Source organism: Eucyclogobius newberryi, unplaced genomic scaffold (genome assembly GCF_026437365.1).
Source record: "Eucyclogobius newberryi isolate DKJ021-1_F unplaced genomic scaffold, fEucNew1.0.hap1 SCAF_7, whole genome shotgun sequence".
Lineage (NCBI taxonomy): Eukaryota > Metazoa > Chordata > Actinopteri > Gobiiformes > Gobiidae > Eucyclogobius > Eucyclogobius newberryi.
Genome location: NW_027316389.1, coordinates 22,810,385 through 22,823,114, shown reverse-complemented (window position 1 = coordinate 22,823,114; position 12,730 = coordinate 22,810,385). Strand labels below are relative to the sequence as shown.

General features: G+C 37.4%; 2 protein-coding genes across 2 annotated transcripts in view; both read left to right on the top strand.

Annotated features, from left to right (window-relative positions):
* smpd3 (sphingomyelin phosphodiesterase 3) overlaps window positions 1–5,211 on the top strand; it is a 47,212-nt gene extending 42,001 nt beyond the window's left edge. The window contains exons 7-10 of the mRNA XM_072435163.1: window positions 17–106; window positions 2,382–2,445; window positions 3,875–4,043; window positions 4,489–5,211. Of these exons, the coding sequence (XP_072291264.1) occupies window positions 17–106; window positions 2,382–2,445; window positions 3,875–4,043; window positions 4,489–4,590 (425 nt within the window). The 3' untranslated portion in view covers window positions 4,591–5,211. The remainder of the gene's footprint in view (window positions 1–16; window positions 107–2,381; window positions 2,446–3,874; window positions 4,044–4,488) is intronic.
* Window positions 5,212–9,254: 4,043 nt separating this feature from the next.
* On the top strand, window positions 9,255–10,255 carry LOC140349194 (C-C motif chemokine 21a-like). The gene is made up of 3 exons (XM_072435443.1): window positions 9,255–9,358; window positions 9,496–9,607; window positions 9,692–10,255. The coding sequence occupies exons 1-3, from the start codon at window positions 9,295–9,297 to the stop codon at window positions 9,801–9,803; spliced, it is 288 nt and encodes a 95-aa protein (XP_072291544.1). The 5' UTR covers window positions 9,255–9,294; the 3' UTR covers window positions 9,804–10,255.
* The last annotated feature ends 2,475 nt before the right edge of the window (window positions 10,256–12,730 follow it).

Sequence of the window (12,730 nt, the reverse complement as noted above, 5' to 3'; positions counted from 1 at the left end):
TTCTGTGTGCTTTCAGAGGACAAGCTGGAACAGCAGCACACACTTTTTACTCAGTACAAGGACCCCTGCCGCCTGGGGCCCGGTGAGGACAAACCGTGGGCTCTTGGTAAGAGCACATTAACACACATGAGCAGTACAAAATGTTTTAGTTTGAAACCGCGGGTAGTTACAGCCTTTTGCAATATAAATAAGTGCACACAGGATTACTTATTTGTTATTTACACACAATTTAGAGCCTAGAATATTGTCTCTTTTGTAAAATATTGACAGCTGTGACTATTTCCTACCTTGATGTATTTGTACCATAGTATCCACAGTGAAATATTCTATTGCCTAAGCCTCAGTCTTAATTCTGTTTGATCTGAGTGCTGCTTTTTACACTCTGGATCATGGGATCCTCTTACAGAGACTAGAGGACTGGGTGGGCATCACTGGCACTGCCCAAAATTGGTTAAAGTCCTATCTGGAAGACAGGAAGTACTTTGCTGAAATAGATTACTGTGTCTCAGACTATGTGCTGTCCTGTGGGGTGCCCCAAGGGTCAATGCTGGGACCCCTTCTGTTCAAACTCTACATGCTGCATACATACTCTACATTAGGTCAGTTGTTAAGTTGATAAGCAGCGAAAATGTGTCCTATATTTCAATTATGCAGATGACACTCAGATCTATGTTTCACTGACGGCAGGTGAATATGGACCAGTGGATTCACTCTGTCACTGCGTCCAACAGATCAGTGGATGCAAAACAACTTTCTCCAGCTGAACAAGACTGAAATCATCGTCTTTGGCCCAAAGAAACAAAGCGAAAGTGTTAGCCGTCACCTCCAGAGTCTCGCTCTAAAACCAACAAACAAAGTTAGAAATCTGGGGGTAATAATGGACTCAGACTTGAACTTTGACAGCCACATCAAATCAATAGCATCAGCTGCGTTTTATCATCTAAAAAACATTTCAGAAGTATTGTGTCAATACTGATTTGGAGAGATTTATTCAGATTTGGAGAGATTTATCCATGGATTTGTCTCCAGTAGATTAGACTGGCCTGCTCACTGGCCTCTCCAAACGAGCTGTAAAACAGCTGCAGTACATCCAGAACGCTGCTGCTCGGGTCCTGACTTGAACCAGGAAGTACCATCACATTAGTCCTGTTCTCAGGCCTCTGCACTGGCTCCTGTGGCTCAGAGAATAGACTTTAAAGCAGCTCTACTTGTGTATAAGTCTCTCCATGGCCTAGCACCAAAGTACATCTCAGACATGTTAGTGTCATATGAACCATCTCAGACTCTGAGGACCTCAGGGACCGGCCTCCTGCTGGTGCCAGAGTCAGGACTATACATGAACCGGCCTCCTGCTGGTGCCAGAGTCAGGAGTAAACATGTGGAATCTGCATTTTATGCAGCATTTTCAGTCTTCCCGAAGACGTGGAACAGGCCTCTACTTTGCAGTCTTCTCTTTTATGTCTCTATCAGTTTTATGATTAGAATGCATTTTTCTTGTTGTGTGAAGCACTTTGAGTTGCCTTGTGTATGAATTGTGCTCTACAAATAAACTTGCCTTGCCTGTTGCCAAAATCGTTTGCTCCTGTGTGAATGAAAAGAGTGGAGAGAGAGTACATGACATTAATGACGTCACATTGAAGCTGTGCTCTGGATTGGAGAGGTATTTAGGCCAGCAGTATTTTAGGAGCCTCTTAGGCACATGACAATGAATGCTTTAACAGGATCTTGTTTATTTGAACAGGGAAAAGAGAGAACTGCTTCTATTTGACAGACTTCTTCACAGACAATATAGATAACTTAGATCAGAGCTATTTGTTAATAAAAGGTAATTGCATCTAACTTGGTCCCATATGTTGCTATTCTAAAAGAAATAACCAGTGTGTAGCTAAGTTGCACTAGGTCAACATTATAATTTTTGGGGCAAATTACGGGTTTAAGATTTATTTTCCAAAGACAAGATGTGAATTTTCTCTCAAAAATGGTCTTTAAAACAGTCCATAGTTTATGCAAACCACAAACCCAACCCATCTCAAACATGTGTTTAAGGGCAGCGATGCTTTGAACTGAACCCAGAATGATTTTGCTTCCCACATAAATATGACGTATTCGTGTTCAAGAGTTAAATGTGGCTTTTATCTAATTAGCTGTTGATTGCACTGAATGGTTTTCAAGGTCAACCCCTGCTGGGTCATGATGAGAGTGATTCTTGACAATGAATGGCATTAAAAATGAAGCATTTCCAGACAGTGATTTATTTCAATGGTGCTTATCAATCAATGTATGAAATTAAATTATTCTAATTTTCATTGAGAGCATGGAATAATTACCTGTCTCAAAAGCAAGCTATGACAAAATGTTTACTTGATGCTTGTCTTTTACAGGGACTCTACTGGATCCCAGTGGCCTTTATGATGATGAGGTCACCTCACCTGAAAGTTTACAAAAGTAAGTTTATACTACAAATATCTGCTACTTGTTCCTTAAGTTTGTATACATTATATTAGGTAGATAGTTGTCTTTATCCACAGTATATTACTATCAGTGCCCTCTTGTGGATTGTGAGGTCAACATCACTTCTGCTTAAGCTGCTCTAGGCCTCAGCCCAGTGAGTAAAAGAACAGCAGCGTTAGCACAAAGCAAAAAACACAAATGCTGTGTTGCAGTGATCCCAATAAAGAGCTTATCTTTCTTATTTACAGAGACCTTATGTTACCTTAAATAGTCATTGTAGTTCATAGTTGAATGAGAAATGTTTCAGGATCTTTTAACACACTGCATGACACAGACGTTTGCCTGTTTGTTGATTGCATTCTCACATAAAGAGCATATTGGATGTGGAAAAAAACAATAGGGATGGTTAAAAAATATGTCACTGATTGAGCCATTGTTAAAATGATGGAATATAGAAGAAGCTTATCACAAATGTATTAAATTCATTACCACATTCAAATTAGATGTAAGATAAGATAAGATAATCCTTTAATGTCCACACAAGTAGAGACAGGAGTAAAGGACAGATTATAGGAAGTTTCAAAACACACTCTTAATAGAACTCTTATGAACAAAAACAAAAAACTCTTATTAACAAAAACTCCTCTCCTATCTTAATAGGGAATAGAGGAGGGGAAATAAAATAAAATAAAAATAGATAAATGAAAATAAAAAGATAAAGATAAAAATAAGATAATAATAATAAAATAATGATAATAGAATAAAATAAAAATAAAATAAAGTAAAAATAGCTAGCACAAGACTAGGTAATACTATTAGCAGGTAAGTAAACCGAATAAAAACAAAATAGAACACTCTTATTTACAGGTGTTGCACATGGTTGATTCAGTATTGCACATGAATATGATGGTATTGCACATGGTTACATCAGTATTGCACATGTTCAGGGCTAGCAGTGTTTGTTGTAGAGTCTGACAGCAGCAGGAAGGAAAGATCTGCGAAACCTTTCCTTCACACATCGAGGGTGGATCAGTCTCTCACTGAAGCTGCTCTGCAGAGTGGACAGAGTGTCCTGCAGAGGGTGAGACTCATGGTCCAGCATAGATGTGAATTTAGCCAGGACCCTTCTGTCCCCCACCTCCTGCACCGAGTCCAGAGCACAGCCCAGGACGGAGCTGGACTTCTTGATGACTTTGTCCAGCTTCTTCCTCTATAGTAAATACACTGCTATTGGATCTTGAATTGCACCTCTCTCTGATTCACTCGACACATGCATACATCCCAGCTCAATGTAAACAGATTAGACTGTCCATTGCTCCTAGCTACAACGTTCACTTCCACAGGTCACAAAACAGATGGCACACAAATGTCAATGTGTTTGTTTAGTGCAGCATCATGTGACAGTCCTTTCTGTGCGTATCAGAGTGATGGAAAACGAAGAGGCCCGAAAAGAGTACCTGGTGTTCCCCCCCAGTAAGAGCCAGTGCCCCCGGAGCAGTCAAAAAGGCAGGAAGATCCCCCTGAAGGGCAACGGCCGCCGCATCGACTACATCCTCTACAGCGATGAAAGCCTGCAGCCTGACTGGAAACTGGTACCCAATACACAACACTGAGAAACACAAACAAGCAATTCAACTTATGTATCAATTGTGTCATGTTATGCTTAATTTCAAGTACAAAAAAGCAGAATTTAGGAAAAAGCTATTGCTTGAAAATTCAACTGTGAATGTGTCATTTATGTGAACACGCAGTGTATTCATAAATTATTTTTTAAAATATCTTAACAAAATAAACTGTAGATTCAACAGTGCAAATTAATGAAAGTGTAAAACAAATCACCATTTACTGATTTACTGACCCGACTATGTACTTTTTATTCTGCAAATACTTGAAGAATAGTATGCATATAACAAATAAGAAGATATTAGCAAACATTTGTATGTTTCTATTCTGATTAATTATACATTATTTATTTTATAGATTGAATGAAATGGTATGCTGTTTGTTTGTTTGTTTGTTTGTTTGTTTGTTTGTTAGGACCTGGAGGAGTTCAGCTTTGTGACACAGCTGGCGGGCCTCACAGACCACCTATCAGTGGCCATGAGACTGGCTGTGTCCACTGGAGAGGATGAGCCTTAGACCAGAGCATACTGCCATATACAGAAAATACAATGTTTACAGGCTCACTACATGTGGAGGACACTGGCACTCCACTGAGGAGCCACAAACGGCTGGAGCAGGAAGTGAGAGTCAGAAAGAGGAAGGGCCTCCTGACCAAGTGAAGCATCAGAACGTTCCTGGACTCATTTGGACGATCTACTTTTGACTTTTGGATATGTTCCGATTCATGTTGAACTGAAACCAGACAGTTATTTCAAATCATGATCATGTAGCCAAGTGATGAACCATTCTCACTCCACAAACTCATCAATTTTGCCTGTGCTATGTTTTATTGCTTCCACTTTCAGGGAATGTGGGTAAAATATTGTCTGTAACATACATAACACACTTATTGGCTCCTTTCAATGTATTTTTTTTAAATCCATAATGGCCAGTGCTTGTAGTTATTTTGGGGTGAAAAGGTGAACAATGTGCATTCAGAATACCTTACAATGAGGCAGGACAATGGCAACAAAAATGTACTTTACTCCAACATTTACACTTATGTTTTTACTACACAGTAACCCAAATCACTTACAATACCAATACTCTATGAGCGACTCATGAGCCGCACAAAACTCAACTGAACAACTCAAACTCTGGATGTGCATAAATAGACACCATAAATAGAAATAATATACTTTTAATTTTTTACCGTTCCAAGCCATGTCAATTGCTGCACCTTTTGTACCGTTTTGTATTTTATTATCATTTCAATCCATTGATGTTTTTACACTACAATAATGATATTGTATATAGCATCAGTCAGGTAGATACAATTCATGGCATTGACACAAGATTTAACTCTCGAATTGTAATTGAGATGTAATGCCAAGGGAATTATTCCTATGGTGTTCATAGTTGTTTCACTAATAAGGACCACAACCGCAGAATACAGTGTAAATATGACTTTATTTTGTATGAAGATGAGGATCATGGTTGACAGCAGGGAAGGACGTAAACAAGAAGACAGAGGAAGGGAGCAGGTGTAGGGACAGGAAGAGGTGTGCGTGAGGTGCGGCCCTAAACCTTAATTAAAGTTATCGTCATTCAATGACAACAAACATACTGACAAAAGGTTTACTCTAGCGCAAAGGGGAAAATGTGTTAGAGATACAGTGCACATAAAGTGCAATAATGATTTAATCATTCTCCACTCATTCATACAGTATCAAACAAAAATGTTGTTTTGCAAAATGACACGTTCATGTATCATTCATGTTTTGGTATTTTTTAAATTGGATCCCAAACATGGTATTTTTATTATTATATTAATGGTTTCTTTTGAAGTAAAAAACCTAATATCTTTAAAGGATTTACCCTGAAGAGGTGTGACTGGTTCTCCCATATTTTATACGGACCCTCCTGTTTCCAGGCTCCAGTGCAGCTCTTTCAGTTTTAGGTGTTTTGTGGTGTTCCTGATGAGCCACTGCACAGTCTACACATCATGTATGTGGATGAGCTCATGCATGCATCTGCAGGAAAAGCATGCTTATCCTAATACTATTATTATTACTATTATTATTATTATTATTATTATTATTTACACAGACCACTGGTCTCTTCGTGACTTTTATAATTTGTATATTCTTATTACACACTTTTGTATTGCTTCTTTCTTCAAGTTTATTACAGTATGTGCGTAATTTTGTAACACATCTGTACAAAGATCAAATGCCTAATATTTATTGCTAAACATTGAAATGTAAACAAGCCACATTGAAGATCTGTATTTCAGAAAAACAATGTAAAAAGAAAAAAAGGCTATTCATTGTCTTGAAATACTGATATGATGTGGAAAGCCAATCACCAAGTGGCTAGTCTTTAGTTTTTCTTTTTTTAAATAATGCAAATATGTCAATCATTGTTATTTAATCACATCAGGTATATATTTACAGTCTGCCATTTAATGTGAATTGACAAATATAAATATAATAATATTATATATTTATGTTAGACTTAAACCGACATGATCTACTGACCTAAGCTTCTGTTTCAAGGTATTAATATTGATAAGATTAGTAGATCAATAATATATTAAATTGTAAAGATGGACCCATAACACAATGACATAAACAGTAGAATATGCATCAAGTTTCAGTCAGATGAAAATTTTAGTTAAAACAGTTCTTCAACAGTTACTTTACTTTTGCCTTTGACAGTGATTCTTGTAACATGAGTGTACTGCACACTGATTTGGCACACATCACTATGGCAACGTCTCATGCAGACATTTTTGCGATATTGTTTTTTTTTTGTTTAAAAAAAAAAATCATATTAAAAATGTAAAGCATTTTTTATACAAACCATGCTAATACACTTGACATGGGAACAGGAACGAACCAGGAGTGAGTTTACCAGTCAATACGTTTACACAACACAAGAAAAAAGATCAAACTATTGCCTTAGCCCAAGTTACACCACATTCAAATGCATGTTCAGCTTGAATGGAATTTCTCTTTTTCAAGCATCGACATTCAAGGTATCCCTGCATGAAAACAGCAAAACTATATGATTATTTGGGTTCTCATGTTTGAAATTCTGCAGAATTGGTTTACAAATATTCACAAACAACTCGAATGAAAAGTGTCAAATGTGCAAATTTCTTGAACTGAATCGGTGCATTGCACATGTTCAGAGACAGACGTAGAACTGCATTTTTAGCTGCATGTACCAGTGCTTGGGGCTTGTAGTATTTTAGCAATGCTTCACTTTGTTACTCTTTCAACTCTGATTTTCTATCATTTGTCTGTTCATGTTTTTTATAAACGCCATGCAGACTAGTAGTTGGTTCATGTCCATATTGTGGCTTGGGATCAATAGCTTTTCTCTACGCTTATTTGTCAAATTGCTTATTTTTTCTGCCTTTTTTAAAAAAAAAACTAAAAATAACCCTTTGTGTCTCTGAGAGTTTTTGTTCTACGGAGAATAATTTTGTTTTACTCACTTTATTTTCTTCTTAAGGGTAAATAAATGCTCTTTGAAAAGAGCAACAAAACCCTGGTATTTAACTGCCGAGAGTACTATTAGAATACTTTGTTCTTTTAGTCTCAGTAGTCCCATGTCAAAAACATCTTTCTAAATACCACCAAATATGTCAATGAGTTCTGCTTTTAGTGAACCCGGGGGCAACTCAACATTTAAATCTGTCATTGTGATACCAGATTCGTTTTAACTCGAAAGTCTTAAAAGGCCATCTGGTTTCAGTATAAAATGATTTGAAAGAGTTATATGACTATTTTGATCTATTTTAGTAGGGTTACGTATCTGATCCTCATGATATACACATGACATAATGGAAAAATATGAAACAAAGACAGCATTTAATAAGACATTATGTTTGATGATGTTTTACACAAAAACTTGTACAATGTTTACATATGACAAGTTAACAAATACAACTAATAACAAAGAATAATTCCCATCAGAAAAATGTATACCGGTAATATTTTTACTATGTTGCTGGTTTATACCAAAACCGGATATGTTACTAATAAATAATAAAACAATGGGGGTTTCTTTACAGTACTGCACACTGTTACTTTCTCTGACAAAAAGCATAATCATCATATACAAGATACACTAGGTCAACATTTTTGGGTGCTTGTTTTGTAGAAATAATTTGTATTTATTTTATTTTTCTATTTATCAATTTGTGTTTTCAAGAAATAATATGAAAATATTGCAGTAAATGTTGACTTTTGTCAGAACTATCACTCTCTGGAAAATGCAAATGATTATGGGGTGAAATAACTTTTTCTTGTTCTTTGTACTTGTTCTTTTTTAAACATACTTTTCAAATGTAGCGAGATAGATTCACATTTAGATGCTTTAATAAGATATTTCAATTCCAATTCAAATTTGATTGAACAGTAGAGTTTGCCACTTCCCTCTCACTTCTGTTTTCTAAAGATTCACAAACAAACCACTTCCCTCAATAAAATAGTGGCTTATTTTGAAAACATTTTATTTTAAAGGGCATTCAAATTCACTAGAGTTCAAAGCAATTTAAATTCAAATAATTGTATGTACCATGATTTTTTTTTTAAACTAATATTAATAACGGTAAGAGAAGACCCCTCAAATAGCCACAAACACCAGAAATCATATTCAGTTCACTTATTAGAAATTACCCTTTTAATCAATACAGCTAAAAAAAAAACTAAACATGTTAAGGAATAAAACCCTTATCTTATGGAAAGCACTGTGCAGCCATTGAGCAACAGTCCCAATAGGTCAGTAAATTCCCATTTAAAGTAAACAATTATAACCACATTCCTCCTCCACAAACTCCCTCTCCCAACCACATTGTCTGACGCAACTGAAGTCATGCACGTTTGTTTACAGGTTTAACAGAAAGTACCATCATCTCACTACAATAACTCCACAGACAAGTAAAGTACGCGAGGAAAATACACCTCAGATACTTCCTCATAGCTGAACGTTTCAGCACCACGTCAGGCTGACTGTCATTTCATTTGAGGAAGTTCAAATAATAGATAATGAGCAGTGGAGAGTACATGTGAAAGTACACGGGTAAAAATGGTGGAGTCGCCCAACGCCGGGCTGGTATTTCCCCAGGACACACAGCTGTATAAATGGAGGATGAAGAGACTGAGGTGGCAGATCCTCAAAGACTCTCCTCAAAGACTCTCCAGCTAAAAGACACTCCAAACCGTGACTATGGCAGCCCGTCTCACCCTGTCTGTGCTCGTCCTGGTGATCCTCTGCATCAGTCTAAGTCAAGGTAAATGCCTCACTTTCTAGAGTTTAAATCCATAGAAATGCATTTATTTGTAACAGTTAAAAGTGTACTACTACTATAAACTAGCGTAACTGTCTATTTTGCAATAAATACATTGTATGATTATTTTTGTGTTGTAGCTCTGCGCATTGGCCCAAAGCAATGCTGCTTTAAATTCATTGGACCTGTTTCTGAGAAAAAAGTGACAGGGTACACCTTCACTCACCAAGGGTGCCCAAAAGCTGCTGTGCTGTAAGTACTACCTCTTCCTCTAAAAAAGAAAACACTATATTGTTATGTTTGACCTGTTGCTTGACTCAACTGTTTCATGTCCAGGCTGAAGATGAAGAACGGCCATGTGTGTGCAAACCCTTCCGAATACTGGGTGAAAGCCCTCATCGATCACCTTGACTCCAGAAATCAGGCTGGGAAGGTCTCCACGGAGTAACCAGGAAATACTCTGCATGATCCACCGCAACGATTGTCTTTCAATAAGAATTGGGCCAAACATTTATAACATAGTGGCTGCGCAAAGGTCAACAAAGGTTAACTGAGCCTCACATGGAACTATTCTCTTCAGATTGTGCTGCTTTGACCTACACACTCTGTGAACAATTCTTATAAATAAGATGCATATGCACTTTCATTCATCAAGACTTATTTTGGCAGCAGCTTATTTGGGACGTATGGTTTATCATGGACAAAGTGTTGACAATTATGATTCCACATTTTGCTTGGGATATGTCTACATGCACATGGTTGTACAGTGGGTAGGTTATTTTTATTTTTTTGGAGATGACTGAATGCCCCATGTTTACATTATATTGGCTTAAATAATCATGCTTTCATAATCGTGTGCAGTATGGAAACACAATGTCAATCATCCTGGTGCAATACTTTCTGTCCATATAACAGCTGTAAATAAGAGGTTTTTGATACGTTTTTTTTCGAATTTGTTTTTATAAGTTATCTGTTTTTTGTGTTTTTGTGCCTAATCTGTGTTGCAACAAATAAAGTGTATCTTATCGTATCTTATGTGTAATGCCTCTCTTTTCCATGAGGTGTCACTAAAACAGCACATAAGTTCTGGCCTATAGCACCAGTCCTGAAAGCCCAGCTTTATCCATGCCACTTTTAAAGTGTGACTAAACACTAAATCTGCAGTGTTTTTATTATAATTAGGTTTTGACATTCTATTGGACCCACAGGTAATCTTCAGATTTGTGGTCTAAAACGGTCACAAACTAAATGTTGCCTCCAGTGTCCACTACAATTTCAAGAGTCATGTGACATGGCACCTCGGCTCTAGTCAGAGCCTTGGTCATTTTTCCCTCCAGCCTAGTTCTGGCACTCAACCATCACTTTATTACCATATATTTGATCATGATTAGGCTAAGATTGGGGTTAGTTTGGTTAAGGTTATGGCTTTGGGACAGTCTCAGCATGGATCTATTACATTGGGTCTCAGCAGAACTGCGTTGTGGAAAGAAATGACCAATGACACAGTTCCTCATGGGTCCATACCAGACCCTGCCCCTCCTCCAGCACAGCCCAGTTTGAATTTTGGTTGTGGGTGGCGTTTAGGTGTTTAGTCTCATTTAAAGCTTTTCAATGTAACTTGAGCATTTGTGTCTATTTTTGAGATAAATAAAGTGAGTTTTCATTGAAGCCTTAAATAAATAATGAGATATTCTGTTTTATGTATAAAATGTATATGCTATTCTATTATATTGTTGCAGTTGTTAATCAAAACATTGAGGTTCCCTAAAGGCTTATGACCTGATTAACAAGGAATAGGTTAATTACATAATGTTAGCATGTGGTTCTCTTAGGTTAGTTTGTAACTAATCCATATGTTTGTTACACTTTATTTTAAGGTTTAGGTTACAACCTACTGTTCTCAGAACAATCCACCTTAACATTCACTCCAAGAACCAAAAATGATTTCATTCCCCAGAGGTGGTACCCATTGTTGCCCTGTGGTTCTCCAAGGTGTAACTAACCAAATCTAATTTCCCCAGAACGTTTAAAGAACCAACATTCTAACATTCTACAGAGATTGTGATTCTCTTTATACAACGTCCCCTGATGGCTTCATTTACCATAATCTTCCTTCCCCAGAAAGGGGTCAGTCATTGTGCTTACTCCACAAGTACCTGTGTGGGGTTTTCATCATTTAGTAACACTAAAATCAAGTGTTAAACATGAACTTGCCTAATATATAGCTGCTAATCGACTGCTGTAAAGACCAACAACAACATCAAAGAGGTTTTTAAATTTCGTTTTCGCACTCAAAGATGACATCGAACTTGAAAAAATAGTCAACTGGCAATTTAATAAAGATCTCCAGGAGCATTGAAGGTCAGATATTTGAGTCACAGAAAAGGGGAGGAGGTAAAACAAAAATGTAAAAAACTAAGGGTAGTTTCAGCCTCTTCAGTGCCTCAAAAGGATCAAACAATTGCCAAGTAAATAAATGAATAAGCTTGTAATTATAATTTTAATAACAGGAGTTGCGGCGGCTGCTCCAGCTGGTTGATCCTGTTTGGATTTCACGAGTTTCAACTTGTGACGTCAAAACAAGTTCAATTAAATTTATTTTGTAACGCCCAAAATCACAACAGCGTTTGCCTCAGGGTGCGACAGTGAAAAACAGATTAAACAATGTTCATAGGGACTTGGCAATGTCCCAGCATCCCCTGTCCTTAGACAAATGTCCCAGCATCCCGTGTCCTTAGACAAAATGTCCCAGCATCCCGTGTCCTTAGACAAAATGTCCCAGCATCCCGTGTCCTTAGACAAATGTCCCAGCATCCCGTGTCCTTAGACAAATGTCCCAGCATCCCGTGTCCTTAGACAAATGTCCCAGCATCCCGTGTCCTTAGACAAAATGTCCCAGCATCCCGTGTCCTTAGACAAATGTCCCAGCATCCCGTGTCCTTAGACAAAATGTCCCAGCATCCCGTGTCCTTAGACAAATGTCCCAGCATCCCGTGTCCTTAGACAAATGTCCCAGCATCCCGTGTCCTTAGACAAATGTCCCAGCATCCCGTGTCCTTAGACAAATGTCCCAAGCTCCCCTGTCCTTAGACCCTCCTTCTCGGCCAGGAAAAACAACCAAATCTCCTTGTTATTCACCAAAGGAGTTAGGGTAAAGTCCCATCTATGGTAAAATCAAACACAAACCCAGGGTGCACAAATCACGCAGTGGGCTAAATGACAAAGCTAATCAAAGAATATGATCAGAGAAACTAATTCAATTTGCTAAATGTTTCCTAAAACAATTTGTAAATACATTTCAGTGTTTTGAATTTTTTTTCCTTTGAAAATCTTTTACTAATAAATTAATTCAATAAATATTTTTTCTAAAAATGT

What these genes read in the sequence shown, in the direction of transcription:
- LOC140349194 (XM_072435443.1), top strand. Translation starts at nt 9,295, where the DNA reads ATGGCAGCCCGTCTCACCCTGTCTGTGCTCGTCCTGGTGATCCTCTGC. An exon ending in CTGCATCAGTCTAAGTCAAG is followed by an intron (nt 9,359 to 9,495) that starts GTAAATGCCTCA and finishes TTTGTGTTGTAG; the next exon opens with CTCTGCGCATTGGCCCAAAG. An exon ending in TGCCCAAAAGCTGCTGTGCT is followed by an intron (nt 9,608 to 9,691) that starts GTAAGTACTACC and finishes TTTCATGTCCAG; the next exon opens with GCTGAAGATGAAGAACGGCC.